The sequence below is a fragment of the Echinops telfairi genome, unplaced genomic scaffold (assembly GCF_000313985.2).
Source record: "Echinops telfairi isolate 266 unplaced genomic scaffold, ASM31398v2 ScPeMD7_7458;HRSCAF=8496, whole genome shotgun sequence".
In the NCBI taxonomy this organism is placed as follows: Eukaryota; Metazoa; Chordata; class Mammalia; order Afrosoricida; family Tenrecidae; genus Echinops; species Echinops telfairi.
Window position 1 is genome coordinate 12,033,336 of NW_022111358.1, and position 22,758 is coordinate 12,056,093.

The 22,758-nt window shown below is 48.8% G+C and overlaps 1 protein-coding gene and 1 non-coding gene across 3 annotated transcripts in view; both read right to left on the minus strand.

The window, feature by feature from the left end:
* Window positions 1-557: 557 nt before the first annotated feature.
* Window positions 558-22,758, minus strand: part of AATF (apoptosis antagonizing transcription factor) — a 107,009-nt gene continuing 84,808 nt past the window's right edge. Inside the window, exons 11-12 of one of the 2 annotated variants that reach the window (XM_045299809.1) lie at window positions 21,597-21,668; window positions 558-825 (exon numbers count right to left, since the gene is read on the minus strand). In XM_045299809.1, the coding sequence (XP_045155744.1) occupies window positions 762-825; window positions 21,597-21,668 (136 nt within the window). In that variant the 3' untranslated portion in view covers window positions 558-761. Of the gene's footprint in view, window positions 826-21,592; window positions 21,669-22,758 lie in introns of those variants that run through there. The other variant, XM_004706984.2, reaches the window with a different exon arrangement.
* On the minus strand, window positions 19,826-19,932 carry LOC115873011. The gene has a single exon (XR_004048187.1). It is a non-coding gene; the product is annotated as a U6 spliceosomal RNA (small nuclear RNA).

A 22,758-nucleotide genomic window follows, 5' to 3' on the forward strand; every position in this document is an offset into this window, starting at 1 on the left:
CCCCAAGCAGAGGCACAGAGGGGCCCTAGACACAAACACTGCCACGCAGTGTTGGCACCTACCATCTCCTATCAAAGCCCAACGTCAAAACCAAGGTCTGGCTAGCAGTGCAGCCTCGCTCAGCTGGCTGGATCAGTATCGCCTGGGGCCACTTCAGAGTAAAGGTCTGGGCACAGTGGTCACTGCACAGTGACCACCCCAGCCAAGAAATCCCTGAGAGGACTTTGGAGGGAAAACAAGGGAATGGCTTCCACCTGCTAGATTTATAGCAGACTTCATCTCAACAGAGGGCATAGGGATGGTGAGGCTGGAACAGGACTCTCGGAAAATCTCCACGGGGGTACAGAAGTCTGTACTTAGTCCCTCGGCACCCAAAGAAAACCCCAGGTTCCAAAGTGCCCTGAGAAACCACTGACCGTCCACCAGGAGCGGCATGCTGCTCTCCGATGCCTCCCTCCCGGAGACCACACGCTCCTAACACCCTGCGGCTGTAGAGCTCTGGTCAGAGCACTCGGTGCCAGAGCTGAGCTGGGCAGCCGAAGAAACCAGGCGGTGGGGGCAGTGACAATACTCTTTATTGGTGATGCGTAGAAGGCCTGGGGTCCACTCTCTTGGCTGAAGGCCTCCTAAGCTGTATCTGTGCATGTGCGGCGGGTTCTGGGCAGAGCACCTCCTGGGAGTCTCTCTAGCTCAAACCCGTCTGTGGCTGGAGGAGCTGCAGGGCTTGGTCCGACCACAAGGCTGTGAAGAGATGGGTGACTTCAGTTCCCGTGGTTGTCACCAGGAGGGTTGAGTCTGCCAAAAAGGGAGCGGTACAGCTCTGTCCTACAAGACAAAGAGAACAGACTGGTTACACACCGCCAACTTTCTCACGTGCACAAGAAACCAAGGAGCCCCAAAGCCCCAATCGGTTTGGGGAGACGGGCCCGAGGAAGGCAGCGGCAGGCGGGCGGCCGGGACATGTGGCTGGATGCCCTGTCTCCAGGGAGCGGCTCTCCCCCGCTTTGCCCTTTCCAGACGGGCTCTCCACGTAGAAAACAAGATTGAGTATTCTAATAGGATGCATGAGATTGCCACGAGACGAGGAGGAGTCAATCAGACATGGGATGCAGGGGATATAATTTCGTTTTCATACATTTCTTTGGTCTTGGCAGTACTTGAAAAACAATGAAAATGACCCAGCAACAAGATTCCAATTAAGGACCCGCGTACAGCTGAGCGGAGGCAGGCTCTGCCCCACTCTCAGCGCTGGTGTCTAGTCTCAATCTAACAGATCATACGATGGGCCAATGTACTTGTACAAAGCAAAAACATGCCAGGGTCTTGGGTCTCTGAAAATGAAGTCGATTGCTCCCAGGGCCGGCTGCCGCAACGGAAGCCCATGTGCCTGCGACAGCTGCTGAGGGCCAGAAAAGCGAGCAGTGGGCAGATGAGCCCATGCCTGTGGTACAGGGCAGATCACTCCGGATGAGGCTCGAGATGCCACGGGGTCCCAAACCCATGTGCAGTGGCACCCAATGGGCGCGTCCTCTACACACACAGAGGCCTGCCAGCCGTGCTGGTGGGGTACCACCGGGCTCAGGGCAGGGCAGGGCAGGGCAGGCGGGTAAAGCTGCCCTGGTGCACATTCTCCAGATTGCCTGTCACCTTGTTCAGAGAGCAGCTCATCAAAACCTCTCATGGCCTGAGTGACTGTGCCTGACAGTAAAACCCGCCTCTCCCCACTACCCAACAGCCCTCGGGCTCAGTACATCAGACATCAGCACCCAAACGCGCGTCAGTCTTCTGCGGAAGCCCCCTGCTAAGGGCTGTGGGCTAGAGTAGTGACCATGACGGAGAGCCCAGCAAGAGGAAGAGCCCTTCACAACTTCCTAAGGAAAACTCCAAGAAACCCCAGATCTAAGCACACAGCCTTTGGGAGGGGCCCCAGGCCAGGACCTGACTCCACACCCCAGCCCAACTCAGCAGGCCCCAACAGTGGAGGCAGTCCACCCCAGGCCCTGGCCGTCTCCTCTGTTCCTCTCCATGAATGGCTGTCGGCCTCGGCCTCTGCCAGAAAATGGGTGACCACACCTGTGACGGGGCCACTTCCACCCCCCGCTCCAGCTCACCCAAGACAGCAGGACCCTGCCCAGTCTTCGCCCCATCTCGCACCTCTTTGCCAACAAGGGCAAGCTGCCCTTGCCATTTTGACAGAAAGATTAAATGGCATGAAGGGAGAGTCGCCATGACAAAAGGGCAGTGCGACTTTAAGACTCCGAGTGTGAGGAGCAGAAGCGGCAGGCGGGGGCTATGTGGCCCCACCATCACACCTGCCGCCTCACCCACCGTGCTGGCTTGCACCAGACCCCATCGTTACCCGAGCGAATGTTTCCAGACCCCACGCAATCGCGGGGCTGCCTGGGCCGAAAGGCAACGGTTACTGTCCGCAGCAGGGTTCCCGTGTCAGGAGCAGAGGGTGTTTTGATAGGGCATCGTTTCACACTCAGGTGGGCAAAGCTGACAAACATATGAGCTGTGTCCGCAGCACAGCGACTCGGAGAGCTACGGGGCTGGGCGCTCCTCTTTTTAAACGAGAAGGAGAATGAATAAGGATTATTCCCATCTGAAAACCCCAAAGTCATTTCACCTCCACGCCCTCTCAGCCTCTCCCACCAACCAGGGGGACCAGTGGTGGGGTCTACCCCCCAAGCTGACAGCCCTCCACATCCCACCCTCCAGGGTCCCCCACCCCTCACTGAGAATAGGGCTGCAGCAGCAGCACCACCCCCAACCTTTTCTGCTCCCTCCACTTCCACCTCCTGTCCCCCTGAGCCCCAAGTCCTAACCCTGTAAGCAAACCAGACGGACCTCTCTGGGATGAAGGCGCACGCACCCCACCCTTTGTCCAAGACTCCCTCGGTCCTTCTCTGTCCTTCCGGAGGCTCCAGGGCAGGCTGGACCCCCTCAGTCTCTCAGCTCGGCTGCACCTACTGGAAAGCACTGAATAAAGCCAGGCCCCTCACAGCCCTGCCGGAGGAACCCAAGGGCACTGGCATCCACAGGCCACACGGACATTACCATCCCTCCGTCACTTAAGTCCCACACTGAGCATGTTACCTCATCCTTTTCTGCTTGAATTTGTCTTCCCATTTGACTTTCCCTACAGAATGTTGTCCTAGTAGGCTTTAATGTCTTTTTATTGAGCACCCCGTCATCCCTTCTTGGCTACAAAAAGCTAGAAATGTTTTTCAATAAAAGTTGAAATAAAATAAATTTTAATTTCTCAAAACTCCCAGGTTCTAAATGGTAAAGGGAAAAAAATTCTTCTAGAGTGGGTTCTCATTAGACCTCTGGCTCGCGTAAACTAGGAGTATGCATACAATATAGCAATAATACACAGGGCTTTACCATCCCGATGAATAGAGCTATGTAAACGCTAGTGGAAATGCACTTCCTAATGAAATAAACGAAGCTCCCCCTTGTTTCTGTATCTGCAGGGAAGTCTGACTTCTGAAAGCAAGTCCAGCAGCAGCCCCTCCTGTTGTTTTGTGCAGACACAGCCTTGAGCCCGTAAACCGGGGTGGGGGGGTTGGGGGGTGGGGAGGGGGGGTTGTAGAAGCAGTGTCACTCAGTTCTTGTCATTCCTTTCTGAATTACACGTCCAAAAACAAAACAAAAACACAGGGTGATCGACCACCAAAAATTACTTTTAATGATCTACCACTGACAACTCAATTAGATTCTCCTGTAATTTTGTTGAAAACAAAGACCCGGAAATCATATGAGCTGAAAGGGGTTTGCTATCCAGGCCTTAGTCAATCCCTTTCTCCAGCCAGCGCCTGAATTTCAGAGGTGCCTGAGACCCTGAGCTTCTCCGGAGCCAGGCTAATGGCCCACCTTGGGTAGAGTGGGCACAGGGGCACAGAGAGGTGCAGCTAGGAGGGCCAGGAGCCCCAGCATCTCCAGCAGACCAACCTGAGCAAAGAGCACACACCTGGAAATGGGTTCCCAGGTCTCCTTTCACTCTGGAGAGCCCAGAATACCAAGGTGTAAGGGAGGCGTGGGGGTCACCCCAAACCCAGACAGACACTAGATCTCGCCAGGTCAAAGCACCTGAGAACAAAGCCCATCCATCTCCCTCACCCCATCCCCAAAACACGGAACCTCAAACCAGGTAACAACAAGGCACCAAGGGCCTGAGTCAGCTGCTTCCCAGCATGGAGCCCTCCCCCCACAGGGGTCCAGCCATGCAGAGCAGCTAACCCATCAATCCTCAGTTTAACCTTGTCTCCATCCAATTCTCCAGGGTAAGTGTGTAGTTTAATACTTGAGGTCCCCTTAAGGCTATGCATAATGAACTTGATGTCTTTTGTTTTTAATACATAATCCCTCCCCGCTATCACGTGAAGAGCCAAGATGTAAACCACCCAGCTAGCTGCAAGCTTCCCCACCCCTCTATCTCCAGGCCAGTGGGAAGCCCACCTAGAAGCGGTAATCATGGCAGCCTCTGCAGGAGCGTGACCTACAGAGTAATTAACAGGATGCAGACCGGAGGTAGAAGGTCGATCACAGGGGCCCTTCCTTGAATTAAAATTTAACCTACCCTTTATTACAACCTACCAAAGCAAGTAATGAGCACTAACATTTTTATTTCTTTTAAACTGTCATTTAGGCTGTAGAGGGGATAATTACCTATCTTTACTGTAGTGCAGTTTTATAACCCTTAGTGAGGCATTTTCTAATTTAATATTTTTACTATATTATCATAAAACCTGTTTCTGGAAAAAAATGATCATGATTAGCAGCCATTTTCTATAAAGGCAGGCACGCTTGCGCGTGTGTGCATGCCTGCGGGGGTGGGGTGGGGGGCGTGTGTGTCTGTGTGGGCGTGTGTGTAAGTCCAGGGGTCGGTGGGGGAGCGGGAAATGGCCGTGGCAGCCTCTCCCTCTCCCGTGAGGGGAGGGAAGCTGTCCAGGGCTCTGGACGAGATGAGGCCGTGGGTGCACAAGCGATGGTCTCCACGTGTGTGCCACCACACAGATCATTGTCTTTCATGATGGTAGTTGGGTAAACAGTGCAAAAGAGCGTATTAAACCTGCAAATGATCTGTGTGGGGCTTTCAATTTGCTAGTCAGTAGCCTGCAGCATCGGGGACACCGGAGGAACTGTGCCCTCTGCTCTCCAGAACGAGGCACTCGTCCTCCTCCTCCTCCCTCGGGCTGCCCCTCCCTGCACCCACACTCGAGGCAGGCAGCACTCCGAGCTCTCTAGAGACCTGCATAGGCTTCCAAAAGCACAGCATAACCTCAAAGCAAGGATGGCAAGCCAGGGCCATGAGTTGGCCTGCCGAGAGCGCTGGTGGCTACAACCCTGCCTGCCGCTTGCCTAAGGAAAACGACACATCATGTTCCCTTGAAAAAACCGATCATTTGTTGTCATTAGTGGTGTGTGTGTGTGTCTAAATACACTAGGCATCCCACAAGGCATCTTGGCCCTTCTTGCCTTTCCAATCCTCTACCACCTCTGTCTGCCCTGCACGCAGTGGCAAGAATGGCACTCGGCCCCTCGCACACACAGAGGGGAGTCAGAGGACGGTGGATGCCAGCACTGCCCCTGTCTGGCGGGGCTGTGCTCCCATTAGAGTCCGAGGGAGTCTTTCGACCACATCAGTAAGGAAACTGCACTGACCAGCATGCCCACAACAATACATCTGTCGTCAGCAATGACTGACGGCCCTGCCCTCTTCCAAGCCTAACTTTCGGCAACAATTTACTAACACCGTTGAAGCTTATGAACATGTGCTAGGTGTTGGTCCCTGGCCTCAAAATGTAATAAAAGGTAAAATGAATGAACAACAATGATCTGACTGCCTCCTTGAACTTCGTTAGATTTTTGTGGATGATCACAAAGACACGGCAGCGGGGCTGGGGGCGGGGGTTTGGGAAAAATCTGCCTCGGGTGGCAGATCCTCCCTCATGCTGCCTTCCCCCACCCCCTCCAGCTACTGGTTCCCCACTCCCCACAGCCCTGTCCCTCCAGGGCCAGAACAGTCTAGGCTACGTGCTTCCCCCGCTAAGCCAGGGCTTCCTCCAGCTGACTGCATCTAGTCTTTTCTAGGTCAGCTGCCTCAGTTCCCTCCATTCTCGCGGTGAGCAGGCTTGCAGTCTTCCAGCCTGCTGACGGAACCTCACAAGCCCTCCAGTTCCCCAAGCAGGCAGGCTGAGGCCACACCACCTCCTCTGCCTTCAGCTTCCAGTCTCCTGGGTTTGAGTCCACCAGAATGTTTAGAACATCCCAAGTGTCTACTGAGACAAACGCCTTGCCAACCAGCCAGAAGCATGTCCCAACAAAGCACGTCCCACAGCCCGGTGAAACGGGCGTCTCTGCAGGCACAGGGGCGGGGGACAAAGGGCAAAGCCCACATGCTGCCCCAGTCTCCTCTAAGAAGCACTTAGCAATCACCAACAACCACTTTCTTGCGTGACATCCATAATCCCATGGGAGACGCAAGTTCAACAGGAATCCCTAAATGCTAACAGTCACCAACAGAAACAGAGCATGCTTGCATGCCATTTACAGACCCAAACACCAAACCCACTGGAGGTGAGCAAAATCCAACTCACACTGACCCTGGTTAGGGTGCAGGAAGCTGTAAATCTTTCTGGGAGCAGCACCCCCTCTTCCACTCCCCCCCCCCCCAGCACTGCTCCTGTGGCACTGCACCTGGCGGGAGGCGTGCAGAGGGGCTGCCATCGCAGGCAGAGCTGGGTCTGATCCTCATGTGGTCTTTGCTCTCAGGCAACTGAATCGCCACCGTTGAATCGGAGCCTCTTCCTCATTTTCTTTAAATGACACACTTTCTTTAAACAGAAAGCAAATTTCCCAATACGCAAAAGCGCACCTCTGATCAGGACACACGGAACAAAGCAGAGAAGTGTGGTGGATGGCCACTCTGAATTCTCTGGTGCGCTGACTCTAGACACAAAACGGCACCTGTCTTGAAGCTCTCGCTCCTGTCCTTCTGCACGAGAGCCCTGCCACTAGCTAGCAATGACTTTACAAACGAGAGAATGCTGTCTGGGGAAGGCTTCAGACAAGGGCCTGTGCTCTTTGGGGGCTGCACATGTGGGGGAGCAGGCCAGGGGTGACACACCCTAGAACGCAGGTTCTCAGGGAGTCTGACTCACTGAGAAGATCAGCCAAGTAAGAGACAGGCGAGCGGCTCCTCTTATTTAGCCGGCCGACAGGCAAACATCACCCGAGTAAACACTCAAGATCCCAGAAGGTAGCAGCAAGGCTGGTGCTGAGCTCCCCCTTGCTGTCCACTCAACAACAAAAGCAAGATTCGTTCCTCAAACTCTTCCCAATTCCAAAACAAAGAAATGAGGCAAAAGACAGCAGCATTTTCTCACTTGTCACTTCTTACCAGGATCAAGTTAGGAAAGGAACACACAGCAACTCAAAACAATGCCCCCACCAGCCTCATTACCTAAACCCCACACACCAGGCACGTCTTTTCCAGTCAGGACAGCAGCTGCCTACCTCTGCCACAAGGTGGCAGCACACGACGAGTTTCTAAGTGGACCGGGCCGAGCAAACTATGCCGTCCAGTTCTCCTGTCCTCCCCTCAGCCTCCTCCCCACCCATGCTTGCAGGAGACGCTGCAAGGTCTGTTTCAATCCGCAATTTGGCCAGGTCAGAGCTAGGTCCCTCAAGCCCCTGTAAATGCTGTTAGCCCCGCAGCTTGACTTACAGAAGGTGACACGTGGCCCCCAGTCTGTCTCCTAAAGATCAGGCCGACTGGAGATTTATCAAGGTTCGGAGAAGCAGGGGTGCGTACAAGGGCGGTGGGGAGCAGGAGTGAGAGGTGACGGCTCTTTCCTCGGGTGGTCTCCCCTTCTAGGTAGGTACAGTCCACTCGCAAAGGGGGAAGAACACCTGGAACTTCCACCATCCCTACGATTTCATTCTTTTAAAGAAAAATAGTTTACCTTAGTGGACTTACAAAAAAAGAAAAGGGTGGGATGGGGGTGGGGAGGTAGGGTGGGAGGCAGAGCCCCCACAGACAAAAGGGAGCCTCCTTTCCCAATATTAAAATTCCATCTTCCTGGGATGACTCTAACTCTCAGAGTTTGACTGTCCCATAACAGATCTGATGCGCAAGAAGACAAATGGCCCCACAAAGGAAGGGCGACAAATCATCTCACTGCTTTGAGCAGGGTCTTCTCTTGATTCTTATTTATTTTCACTCGAAGCTGGCTGCAGCGCTCTTTGCCTTACTGAGATGTTTAATATTAACGTCAAGCCACCGCGATGCCGGCAATAGAGTTGGCCGGTGTTGTGTTTACGGTTTTGTGACCGCTGGCTTCAGGAAGATGAAGCGCCTTGTTCGAACAGCGCCCCTCAACCAGCGCCTGTTAAAAGCCAGGGGATGCTTCACTGCATGGACGTGAATCACTTCCTCCCGCAGCAGGAAGGTGAGACTGACACGCACAGTACATTTGTATCCACAGCCAGCCTGCTGCCCACCACCCGGGGCCAGACGGCGGGTGATGCATCTCTCCCCGAGCTTCCACTTTTATGGGCATCTGTGTGAAGCCACACAGATCTCAATGAGGGGAGTTACTGACGACCCAGAGTTCCCACGAGGCACCCTGCTTCTCCTGTTGGTCAAGAGTTGGGGGACGTTATTGTTCACAAACCCAGTAGCAATCCCAACATCAAAGCAACTACTGAGCCAACTCACAAGGCAAGAAGCCTGCAAGACTGAGCCCTAGGCTCGGCTCAGCCTGGCCCATGTCGGCACAGGCACTGCGGGCCTCCCTGCTGACCAGCTCCCACCCCTGAAGCTCCCTGGAGGCCTGGGCACACTCCCGGCTCGGCAGCATCTTCCCCATCTGCCCTCTGGCCCGCAGCAGACTGTCGCTGAAGTCCTGTTCTCAGCCCTCCTCTCCTCCCCTCAGCCTCTGGCCCTGGTCATCTCACCCATGCCCGGTGTACCACCTCCATGGAGGCCGCTGCCCACAGCCAGGGCACCTGTGCTCTTCCCCCTCCAGTACTAAGCCTGAGCTCAGAGCCCTGTGGGGCATTCTGCCACCTCAACGCCCGTTTATTTCTGTTAGGAGTGGCAGCAAATCCTTCCCTCTTTGCAGCCTGCACTAACAGTCTCAGGCCCCGAGACAAAATCACAAAATCAAAACCATATGCTCTGATTAAAAAATAAAAGTTGCCCTGAAATAGGGCCCTGGTTTGGAGAGTTCACCTAAACCAATGGATGAAACCCAAATTGCACCCTCCATCTGCCAATCTTTTTTGGTTTTTAATAGGATCTTTCCAAGAACTCCTCCCCTCTGAAAATCTGAGAAGCTTGGGGAAAGGAAGGCTTGCTCCTGATGCCTGCCGGCCACGCTTCCCCCAGGAGCACCAGGCCAGCGTGCCTCAGCTCCTGAACTGGCCTGGCCTGTCAGGCGAACTGAGGAGATGCCTTTAGAACACTGGCTGTGCCAGCCCACCTCCCCTACTCTCTACACGTCAGCAATTTGATTACCTCTGGCTGGTTATAGGACTGGCCTTAAAAAGCTTGATTGCTGAATGCAAAATGAGTAGTTTGCATTTTCTCACCAGAAAATGCAAGTGGGTCTGGGGGCTGCAGTTGAGCCTCCCTCTGCAGGAGCAGGGTCTGGAACAGGGGAGGCGGAGTGCTGCTGAGTGCATGGATGAGAAAATGTGTATTGATTTCTCCGTTCTCATAAAGGCGCACAAAGCACCTAGGAACAATTGCTCGTCTTTGCAGCACTTCACATTCCACCCTGCACAAAAGGCCCAACCCCCACCCTCCTCTGGGAAGCAGAAAGGGGACTGGAACTGAAGGGGGTCTCCTGGGTGTTGCTGGCCACCGGTTTGGCAGACTGTTTCTGGGGCTCCACACACTGACTGAGCCTGCCTCTCTCCCATCAAGTAATTTCCCTCCTTGGGCTCATGTTTCCTCATCTATATTGGCGAAGAAAGGGCCTTCGGCCTGATTTACCTTTTATGTGGAGGGGCGAAAGAATTCATGCTTATAAAGCACTCTGCTCCCCAGGGCATTCGGGATAAAGGAAGGTCCGGCTATGCACACAACTTCAAGTACAAGGAGGCAGTGCCCTTCATCTGGCGCTCTTTAGTGCCAACACTGATGCTCAGGAACGGCCAGCAGGCCTCCTTACTGCCCCGGGCTGACCACCAGCCTGGTGCTCTGCTCCTCGAAGGCCACGGCCTTGGACACCCTGCAGAGCCCGGCTGCACTTTGCACCCCAGGCTGTGGCCAAAAGTCGGAGGGGCCGTGGGCCCAAGGGCACCAAGCCCACAATTCATCCCAGGACGGTTTTCTTCTTAAACCAAACACATTCTGAAAGGGGTCCAAAAACCCGACCCAACAGTCTAATTGGTCATCGCTGAGCCCTGCCTGGTCTCCGCCTGTTTCCATGGTAACTAATAATTTGTAGAAAGGCCACCAAACCAATGATAAGCGTCACAGCTCAGGGGAGGAGAACCCTGTGGGAGAAAACAACGTTGAAGGCAGACCCACTTGGAAGTGATGGCAATGTTAGTTTGTGTTCAGGCAAAGGGGCAGGGAAGACATGTGAAAACAGATTTTGTTTATTTAAATAGCTATCTGTATGTCATCTACACAGATTACATTGTATGAGAGGGCTTTAAAAAGTTAGTGGTAAAAATATGTTCTCTTTTAATTCCATTTTGTCATGACCTTTTTGAAGTCCTTCTCAAACACAAACACACAAAAAAAAACCTGAGCAGAACATTGCATGCTCAAGAATCTGAAGAGTTAGAAGGACCACCTTCACTGCATAAAAAGAAACTGAGGCAGACAGAGGGAGCTTCTTCCTCAGGGCCACACCGCACGCACGAGCGCCAGGTCACAGCACGTACCTTACAAATCCCAGCTCAGCTCTCTCCCTCATGAGCTGCAGGCACTGGGAAAGGACCTTAAATAAATGTTTCATAAGTAATACGCATGCATTAAGGCTAGATGCACTTGAAACAAAAACAGTGCTTTCAAATGTCTGCGCATAAAACCTTAACACCAAGTGCTATGAGATTTCAGGAAACAGATGCATACTTTGACTTATAAGTTAGCAGTCTTAGCAAACAAAAAATCATAAATGCTTTTGTGAACAGTAATCGACAACCACTCCTCACTTCTCCCTGTGGTTAAGACCCAAAGACCAGGTGATTATTCAAAACATGTTATGCAAAAATGGAGGAACCACTTCAGATCACGAAATGGAGGCTGGACACTAACGACGTCATCCATTACAGATGACGTCATTCCACACCGTCAGCACTACCGAGATTCAAGGCCCAGTCAACCTGACACGTAACCTCAATCCTCACAGCCAGCATCACCGTCGCCTTGCACCCTGGCATTCGTTACTGCAGATGTGAATCTGTGGTTAAGGTGCAAAATAGTCGGATAGCAGATTTTTCACTACTGTTGTAAATGTGAACGCTTAGATAACGAGCTAATTGAAAGTGAGAAGTAAGGGCACACCGTGAGAGGAAGATAAGTAAAACAGGGGTTCAAAAGAGAAACAACCCCCCTCTCGGCGAAGAAGGGAAATCATAAAGGTCTTCGTGGAAAGGCTGAAGGACTGAGCGTTTCAACAGGCAAGGGGGGACAGAGCGAGGAGGCGCTGCAGAGCAAGTGTGCACAGCAGCAAACACCAAGGGGTACAGAGGGTGTTCTGGACAGCAGTGGTCTACCCTAGACAGCCCTGAAAAAGGTGATAAGGAGGAGAAGGTATGAACTGACCAGTCCCTGAGGCCTGTAGTAGCAGGCTTGAGAGAATGGCTTTTATTCTATAGACAACGAGCAGTAGCACGCTCTATGACATTTTAGGGAGGTAAACAAAGCTGATTAGAACAGTGACGTGGTTATGGACTGTTATGATAAGAGTCTACAAGGGAAGTTATAAAAACAGAGCCAGACTCAAAAGACAGAATGGAAATCACAGACACTAAGAAACAAATTCACATGACATTCGTTCTAAGCAGATAAGAATAAAGAAAAGAAACCAGGCAAAACTAAGAAATTATACATGAGTAACTCAAACTAGCATATAATAGAGATTGTCTTGGCATAAAAACAATGAACAATATGGCCCAAAGAAAAAAGTGCCAGTTATTATTAACCTATTAATAAAAAATATCACTGAGCGTATCAAAATAGACAATCTTTTTTCAAAGTCAGACCCCTCTATTAGCAAAGGCACATAAAGCTCAACTGGGGCGGAGGGAATATGTACACAGCAAAAACTCGTCAAGAATCAGGAGCAAGTTTACCTGTTGACCCAAGAGTTAGCCTAAGAATCTGTTCTACAGGAACATGTCCAATCTAGAAGACAGTGCTCAGAACACAGTATAAATCCTCAAAGTGCAGATATTACTTAAATGTCCAACTATAAGTAATAGATAATACTCTGATACATTATCATGAAATTGATCTTAAAAAGTAATTAAGAATCCTGATCAAAAGGGGGAAAATACTAAGTAGAATTTCAAATTCTCATGGACTTTCTGGAGCCATGGAGACTGAATGAACCCCTGAAATTTTTGCCCTGAAATAATTTTAAAAACTTGAATCGGAAACATTCTTCTTAAAGTCACACAACAGTTTCACTGTCTTAGTGAAGAGCGCCTTCAGCTTTTAAGAACCGTCTGCACAGGGCAGAGTGAGCACCGCATCTCAGGAGGCGGCAGAGGCACCTGCGGGGCGGGGAGGAGCAGCTCTGAAAGGGAGGGAGAATGGTACCACAACTCAAAGAGTGCAACCAATCCACTGACCTGTACATGTAGAAACTGCGAGTTGATGCGCTTTGTTAAGCAAAATTAATGGCATTAAAAGTGTTTACGAATGTAAAGTTCTAACCACCACAGAGTCACTTCCGACTCACAGGGACCCTACAGAACAGAGGAGAACTGCCCCCTCTCCCTCTCAAGGGGCAGCTGGAGGAGCTAGAGGCTTTCAAACTGCTGACCTTGTGGTAAGCAGCTAAAGCATGACCCCTTTGCTTAGAGTATAAAGTTAGCTGGGGGGTGAGGGGGGGGCGCATGACACACACAAGTATCTAAAGGGCTTCAAAAAGTTCAAGGAAAATGGAATTAAAAGAAAAATCTTCTAGAAACTTTTGAAGCCCCCCCCCCCCCGTCTGTATAAAATAGATATACATAAAAGCTATCTTTAATTTCTTTATATATATATATATAAATATATGCGAGCCGATTCTGACTTAAAGTGCCCTTATGAGCTTGAGGTTTAGGATCCTTGTAACCAGATGAATAGATCATCATTCATGAAAACAGGGCTGGGAATTCAGTGACTCATACTATACTAAAATGTGAATAATGGAAAAGCAGAACCTAGGCAGAATAACAGATAAGCAAACCTACAGAGAAACTCTCAGAGGAAGAAAGCAGAGTGGAGGAGAGAGAGGGAAAGCGCTAGAATCCAAGCAAGAGGAGGGTTCCCTTGGACCCGTGGCTCCGAGTCACACCGCGGAGGCATACTCTGGCTCCATCACTAACACACTGTTTAACTTGCCCGGGCGACGTAATTTCTGTCTCGGAACTCTTACTTGTAAAGTACAGATCATGACAACCACGGCACGGGTTTCCTGAGAGGCTTGAACAGACGTGAAGGACGTAGACAGTGCATGGCATGTAGTAAACACCCACTGAGTGAGATGTGGTATTGCGTATGTCATTGCATTGCCAGTCAGAAACAGAGTGGCAGACCCGGGTGGGTAAATCAGCAAAGGGTGACGGGCTGCACTCAGAAACAGAGACAGCCTGCACAGCAACCCACTGCAGCTCTGAGATCGCTGCAGGAAACCTGCCAATGGAAAGCTACAAACAGACGACGTAACGTACGGTGGAAAACATGTCACAGCTGCCTACTTGCAGACCATTTCTTTCTGATTAGCAGTGTCTATAAACTATTATAGCGTGTTTAGAAAAAACAATAAATCAAAGGAACTTAAAAACAATCAATCCTTCAGAGAAACATTCAAATGTATTTTAAAGAATGTTCAATATTCTTTTAAAAAAGGACTTATCCGTCTTTGAAGAACTTATATTCAAGAAACCTCATTCTGAGGAAGGTTCTCTATTCAGTAACTGTGATCTCTTGCTAGATGTGTCCTTATCACTCTGCCTCCGGTTTGGTACAAGATCTCCACTGGAGAGAGCAATTGCTCTCGGCGCACGAAGCGGACCAGGGACACAGAACGCCACAGCAGTGATTTCCTTTCCACCCAGGCCGAGGCCCCGGCCCAAGCCTCGGCCTAGAACTTGAGAGCGATGCCTTTGTCCTTCCTGACCTTCCCGTGGGAGGACACCCCCACGCCCATGTCTGGGCCGGATGCCATCTTTAATGATGATATATGGGGGTCCTTTCCCCTCCACACTGCTGGGGGGTCAAACATGTAACACCTCCCGCCAGAGTATCAACAAGCAAATTATAAACTGTGTCAATCTGAGTTAATGCAAAGCTGTAATCCTCTTTAACAAGAGATCAAATCACCGCCATGAGTTATGTTCATTCTGTAATCTGATAAGGGAGAGAGGGAACCTCTAATAAAAGAGTGATGGGAGGCTTTAATGATGCTGCTAAAAGGTAGCACCAGTTAAAATACCGCTCTTGCTCCTGCTGATTAGATCGATGTTGCATATCTGCCCAGACTTGTTTCTCCTGTCAGAATAACCCGTGTCTTCTGAGGAGATAAGAAGCCTCAGAGAAAACAACTCTATCTTAGCTATTCTAACTTGCAAGTTTTTAACCAGCAGGAAAGCCTCAAAGGCGGAACTTCTGGGGTGATCAGCTGACGCACTCTCCAATGCTGAGCAAGCACCCCGCTCTTTCACCACGACTCCATGCCTACTCCTGTAAGGTAAAGGGGTGAGGTAGGCAAGGGGGAATCAAAACTGTTCAAGTAGTCTCCGGGTTACCAATTAGGGGGAAGAGAATACTGTCAGTACAGTGGGAACATATGCCCATATTTAGGGTGCAGACCCACACACAAAACCCGGCAAGCTGAAGATAAATTGCCTGTACAAATTCTATTATACCGAGGCACCTCAAGAACAACGTGGCAGTGATGTTGACAAAGCACTTTACAAGGCTGGATTACATTTGTACATTTCTTTTCTAAAACTCCAGATGTAAAACAATAATGTGTTGGGTGCCTGGCACTTCACATTAAAGGATCGTCTCCCTGTTCTTTCCTAATGCCAGCAGCTTCATAAAAGGAATGGGGGCGGGGGGTTGGGGTTGTTTTTATTTTCAAGGGCTGGGGAGGGGAGAGGGGGAGGAGAGGAAGGAGCTAAAATTGAAACTCGTGTCGTTCTTGTTGAGAATTTTGAGTTTTCCAAAGGAATGGAGTACCGATAAAAGGCTAAGATTGCTATCATCTTTGTAGTAAGGGGAAAAAAAGCTATCTAAGAAATGATATTCACCTATGCTATTAAAGGACAGAGCTGGAATCAGTTTCTCTAATAGCTCGTCCCTGCAGCCGCAGGTAGGGCAAGGCGAAACACCAGCTCTCTCTGTCCAATGTCAAGCTTCTCAGGCCAGAGCCCATGCCACGGAGAAGGGGTTCGCAAGGGCGCCCCTCCAAACCATTTCATCCAACTCAGCGATCACACTTGGTATGTAGTTCCCTACTTGACACTACTAGCATGCTACACTGTCTGGCCGACATTAATACAACAGAAGAAAAAAAAACCGTTATGAAAGTTGACTTCAGAAAGTTTGTCAGAAAACAGAACACCAGCCAATGATTTCCACGACCTCCCCAATTATTCCTTCAATTAAAACAATACTACTGCATACTCCCACTCGCCTTGGTCTACAGGACCCCCGGGGTTTCACAACATGGAGAGTAAGCTCTGTTTCTAAAGTGCCCCTGATGGGCAGGCAAGGTTCCAAGCTGCCCCCTATGAGATGACCACATGCTGTCAAAGTTCTCCTGCTTTGAAGCCCACCCAAACCGACTACAGGCTCACAGGACGCCTGGCTTCTTCCCAAAGTGACCACTTCAGACTCACGCTGGCCTCCTTCCGGTGACTGCAGGCAACGTGGGATGTTTGCTTTGCTTCGATACGAGGAACATTTCTCTAGCATGCCACTAATGCTTCCTGTGGGACTCAGAATCTCACTGCCATGAAGTCAATTCTGACGCAGAGGGATCCCAGAGGATGCCCTGGTGGGTTTCCAAGGCCGCAGCTCGTGACAGGGGCAGGAAGCCTCCTCTTCCTTCCATCAGCAGCTAGTGGGTCCCAAGCCTGGCCTGGCCGTCAGCAGCCCAACGTGTAACCCACTGCATCGCCAGCCCTGCTTTGCCTCCCAACAGTGAGGAGCAAAACTTTACTGGACTAAAATAAAAATCACTGTCATTTTGTTGATTCCGACGCATAGTAACTCGAGGAAGGTTTCATAATTGTATCCCCTACATGTCCCACCACATTCATGGATATATTTACAGCAAAAGTAAGCAGACATAGACAAATATCCTGTCAAATTTCTATATATTCATGGCATACTCCCACTCCCCCTTCCTTACCTGTTCAATCTGCATGTCTGTCCAAGCATCTACTCAGAGTTCGTCTCTATTGCGGGCCAGTGAACTGAACAGTGTTTCCCTCCGTGCCTTTAACTCCGGCAAGGCCCCTAGTGTCTCCCCTCCCTCCATCAGCTCTTGTCACCCTGCCCCTGCTGTGCACCTCCTTTCCTTCACCCAAGCCAGCACCAGTCTGCCTTCTGGACTACGACTTCTCTCCTACCCTTCCCCTTTGTAACCAAGAGATTGTGTCTTTTCGAGCAAAAAGCTTGTCTAGGCGTGTAAAAATACCTTCATACCATATTTGTCCCTTTGAGATTGACTAGTTTGTAGTCAAAACACTCAGGATAATGCCTTCCAGGTTCATCTGTGCCAGCGTTTCCCAAAGTGGATGAACCACGCCCGAGGGGGCGCTGGCACGATCCAGGGGACTGTAAAGGCAAATGCCTACACTTTACCATGGATTACAGGTGACAGTACAAAAGTGTGTAATTGCTAGGGAGCATCAGATAGTTTTTTCTCCAAAATCAGGGTGGTAGATGAAGTAAGTTTGGGAGCCTACGGTCTATGTTCTGAGGTGCTCGCAGGGGCATGCCTGTGCTTTAACGTTGGCGAGTACCCCACTGTACATGGGTACCTCCCTCACCTTTCTCCATGGGCAGGTAGGTTAGTTGCTTCCATCTTCTGGCTACGTGAAGAGTGCTGCAGTGAACGTGGGTGTGCACCTATTTATGCACGCTCTTCTTTCCCTGAGATCTAGAACAAAGCTGGATGTCCATTTGCAGAAGAGTGAACAGGACCCATTTCTCAAATCAGACAAAAACAAACTCAAGATGGATCAAACACCTAAATGTAAAAACCTAGAAATACAAGGATCATCGAAGAAAAAATAGGAACGAACATAGAAGATCCAATCAACTCACTCAAACTCACTGTCATTGAGTCCGTGGTGACTCACAGTGACCCTGCAGGACAAAGCAGAACTGCTCCTGTAGGCTTCCAAGACAGGACCTCCTGAGAGGAGCGCAAAGTCTCATCTTCCAGCCACAGGGCAGGCAGCAGCCCAGTGCATAATTCACTACGCCCCAAGGTTTCCTGAAGGGACCTACTAGATGGCGCACATATACTATGAAACCTAAGGAAAGGCACACGCGCATCCGAAGATAACACAGATGACCGAGACTTCCTAAAGCTTAGACACATGCATCAAAACATTTCACCACGAGAACCACAGACTGAGAAAAACAATTGGCAATGACATATTGGATAAGGAACTAATCTCTAAAATGTATACAAAACATCAGTATCTCAACACAGTCAAATAATCCAATTTGAAAACAGGCAGAGGAAAGGAACAGATACTTTACTGAAGACATTCAGGCGGCCGATAAACGTGAAGAAATGGTGGCCGTCATTAGCCATTCAGGAGACGTGAAGTAAAGCAACACGGAGAGACCACTGCATCCCAGCACAGAGCAGTTACACACTTCACGAGCGCGGAGGCCCTCAAACAGCATACGTAAAACACGGACAGTCTCCCTTCACACCACTCCCACCACATTCCCTCACCCGGGCTTCGCAGGTGTAGCTGTGCGCTGCCAGATCAATTCCAACTCAGGGCAACCAGACAGCAATGAGTAGAAACGCCCGGCCAGAATCTTTCCCAGAGCGGATCACCAGGCCTCTTCTGCAACGTCGGTGGGTTCGAATCCCTGACCCTCTCAGTTAGCGGCAGGACTTAACCACTGTGCCGCCTGATTGCTCTTGTGCTACGGGCCAGCATTTTTTACCATTCATGCTAATTTCCTCAGGTCAAGTCCAAAAAAGTGGATTTTCTGGGTCAACGGAGTCATATAATTTGAAAGACTATAAAACAACACGGCCAAAGAGTCCTCCTGAAAGATTTTACTAACTCATATTCCCAACCACAGAATGGGACAGTGTCGGGTTTTCGTTTTCTCATGTCATTACTAGCCCTTTTAATGGTTCTAAAGTTAAGAGGGGGGAAAAAATGAAACTTCATTATCCTAATTTACATATTCTTCTCATTAATGAGGATAAGTCTTAATGTTCTCTGACCATCTGAGAATTGTCCTTTACATCTTTCAGTTTGCTTACTCACATGTTTTGCCCATTATTCTGATAGTCCCAGGAATTTGTAAAAACTCCACATAGAAATGCAACATGCCATACTGAACTTTGTCATTTATGAACTAACTTTGCTTCTGTTGTTAAGTGTGCAGATCTAGTGGTTTCTGGCCTTGATATCTTGCTTATAAAGGCCTTTCCCACCTCCAAATCATAAAAAAAAATTGGGCCTCTATTCAAGTACTCCCTCATGGCAAGAACACTTTGTTCTAATAATCTGGCATTCCATGATGCTCAGCTTCCCAACATGAGCACTGAAGACAAAATAGGTGCATAAGCAAATGTGGTGAAGAAAACTGATGGTGCTCGACTAGCAAAAGATACAACGTCTGGGATCTTATAGGCTTGAAGATAAACAAGTGGCCATCTAGCTGAGAAGCAACAAAGCCCACATGGAAGAAGCACACCAGCCTGTGTGATCATGAGCCGTCAATGGGATCAGGTATCAGGCATCAAAGACCCAGAACAAAAAAATCATATCAATGTGAATGAGGGGGAGTGCAGAGTGGAGACCCAAAGCCCATCTGTAGACAATTGGACATCCCCTCAGAGAAGGGTCACAGGAGGAGACGAGCCAGTCAGGGTGCAGTATAGCACCAATGAAACATACAACTTTCCTCTAGTTCTTTAATGCTTCCCCCACCCCGCCCCCACTATCATGAACCCAATTCTACCTTACAAATGTGGTTAGACCAGAGCATGTACACGGGTACAGATAAGAGCTGGAAACACAGGGAATCCAGGACAGAAAAACCCCTCAGGACCAATAAAGACAGTAGCGATACCAGGAGGGGAAGGGGAAGGGGAAGGTGGGGAGAGAAAGGGGGAACCGATCACAATGATCTACATATAATTCCCTCCCAGGGGAATGGACAACAGAAAAGTGGGTGAAGGGAGACATCAGTCAGTGTAAGACATGAAAAAATAATAGTTTATAAATTATCAAGGGTTCGTGACAGAGGGAGGAGAAAAAAATGAGGAGCTGATACCAAGGGCTAAAGTAGAAAGAAAATGTCTTGAGAATGATGGTGGCAACAAATGTACAAATGTGTTTTTTTTGTTTTTTCTAGCACTGTGGCCAAAATATGGAACACTTCACGAATTTGCGTGTCATCCTTGCGCAGGGGCCATGCTAATCTTCTCTGTATCGTTCTAATTTTAGTATATGTGCTGCCAAAGCGAGCACATACAAATGTGTTTGGCACAATGGATGTATGTATGGATTGTGATAAGAGCTGTATGAGTCCCCAATAAAATGATAAAAAGAAAAGATGAAAAAAAGAAAAAACCCTCAATTCTCATTCCCACCCCAATATCATATAGCTATAACCTAAAGAAAAAGTAGTACGTATACAGTGACACAGATATCCCAACACTTATGCTGACCATTCCTCCTTGATGATGTTTTGCAGTATATATACAATGAGAGACAGTCAGACAGTACTGGGTTATTCACACAGACTTTGCTAAAGGAAAATCAAATAGGCCAAGCTACTATCGTCTCCTTTTGACTCCAGGTACAGTGACAGGCCTACTGAATCTGTTGCTATGACAGGCTTCACAAAGTTTGTGGGGAAAATTCCATTATCTTATCATTCCTTCTGTCCTAAGACTTTTGGAAGCCCACATGCTAGAAGCAGAAAGTATGCTGACCCGGTCTATGTCGACTACACAGCACGAGCATGGATGTGGAGTCGCCGCTTGTGTCCTCAGGAACCGCGCTACGAAAAACAACACTCAGTTCTCTAGCTCCGAGGCTGGTGTTAAATTTGTTCAGTGACTAAACCCGCTAGAGAACGATGCTGGTGAGCAGCCATCACCAATCCACGAAGGTAACTCTTCTCCCCATAAATTACTGAATGCGACAGAAACAGTGTGGTAGACACAAAGATTGTTATCCAGCAAAGATATCCTGAATTCTTGTTTTACTGAAAAAATAAAACAAACTTACTGCCATCGAGTCGATTCCAATTCATAGAGAAGCTATCGGACAGGGTAGAACTGCCCCGGTGATTTCCCAGACTCCTTCAGGGAGTAGGAAGCCTCATCTTTCTCCTGCCCACTCTACAGAGGGAGCAAATAATACAGTTCCGGCCAATGACATGTAAGAAGGTTGTTGGGGATGGTTCTGGGAGAGCCTTCCTTTCCTTCTCTGTGAGAAGAGTCAGACATCCTCCTTCCCTCTTCCTCGTGCCCTGAGTACATTTCGTGGCTGAAGCTCCAGCAGCATCATGAGACCATGCGGGACAAGCCAAGAGATGGCTGTCCTAACAGCAGAGGAAAGTAAAAGCCACTGCCAGCAACTGTCTGCTATTCCTCAATGTTTCTGCCAGGAGAGTAAACTTCCATTTGGTTATGCCTCTGTCGTCAAGGTTTATGTTTCTTGTGGCTCAAGTGCAATCTAACCCTAAATACAGTCATTTTCAAACCATTCTTATGCCTATGTACACACTCGAAAATTATACGTGAACCAACAAGAGCCCGGAAAACAAAGCACCACTTTTGAAAGTAAAGCATATGTGTAAAGCCCCAAAATATATAGAGCGAGCCTGGTGCTGCCCTCACCCCACCCTCTGTCTTAGAGAAGGTCAAATCTTCAAGGCAGGTGGAATAAAGCTAAAAAGAGCAACACAACAAAAATCCATTCACAGAACACTGAGATTTAGGAAAATTTTTGTTCAATTTATAGTAATTATGGGAGTGAAAAGTCATGACAGGGACCCTTTGCTATAATGCCGATGACAAATGGTTAACTGATAATCAAAAATGGAGAGGGCGACAGGCTGTACAACAGGTCAATATCGGACTGTCATGCAGCCATTTGAGACATATAATTCATCTAGTACTCACCTGGCATCATCATTCATTGTAGTATGGTCAATAGGTGCCATGAAGCTCAGCAGCTTACTAAGGACATGAAACCTAAATAAAGCAAGAAACAGGCAGTAACATTAGTAACTATTACTCTAGGAAAGGAGACACATTCTAGGAGCTCAAAAACTCCAGAGCCAATCACAGAACCCTGGCTCCGGGTCAAATAGGGGACAATTCATAGGCACTTAACGCTCACAAAGATTTTCCCCTTTTCTTTATCATTTTATTGGGGGCTCTTACAGCTCTTATCACAACCCATACATGTATCCATTGTGTCAAACACATCTGTACATATGTTGCCATCGTTCTTTTCCAAAATGAGCCCTTGGTATCAGCTCATTTTTTTCCTCCCCCACCCACCCTCCCTCGTGAACCCTTGCTAATTTATTAATTTTTTTTTTCATGTCTTACACTGACCGCTGTCTTCCTTTACCCACTTTTCTGTTGTCCATCCCCCAGGGAGGAGTAATAAGTCAATCATTGTGATCGGTTCCCCTTAACTCCACCCCCACCCCACCCCTTTTCCCTTCCTGGTATCGCTGCTCTCATGATTGGTCCTCAGGGTGCGGGAGTTCCTCTGTCTTGGGTCCCCTTTTCATTAATGCTATTGGGGTAGGGATGGGGGTAGTCTGATATCAGCCCATTGTAAATAATAGGAATTCAACACAGAGTCATTTTTAGCCCAAAAAGGAGCAAAATGGTGCTCTAGAGGACAGACTAATGCTTAAACATCAGTCCACTGAGCAAAAAGCCAAAACTCATTACAGAACATTTGAAAAGTAAAAATTTAAAAAAAAAGAAAAGTAAAAAATTTAAGCACATAAAAATAGGTGGTCCCTTTACCTTGAAACAAGCCTTGTTCATACATTTTGGCTAGTTGTTTGTTTTACATGTGATACTGTCCCACCAACAGTAGCTGAATGGCTGCTCACAACATCATGAGCGACAGTAGCATATCTCCCCAGACGGCTGAACATCTATCTCTTCTTTACTTACTTATTATGATGCAAGAAACTCTCTGTGCATAGTGCTTTTAAAAAATGTATTGGAATAAATAAATGTGTTTGTTGTTATCCCTTAATTATAAATATTAATAAAATTATTAATTAAGTAATTAATTGATTGGTGATTAATAAAA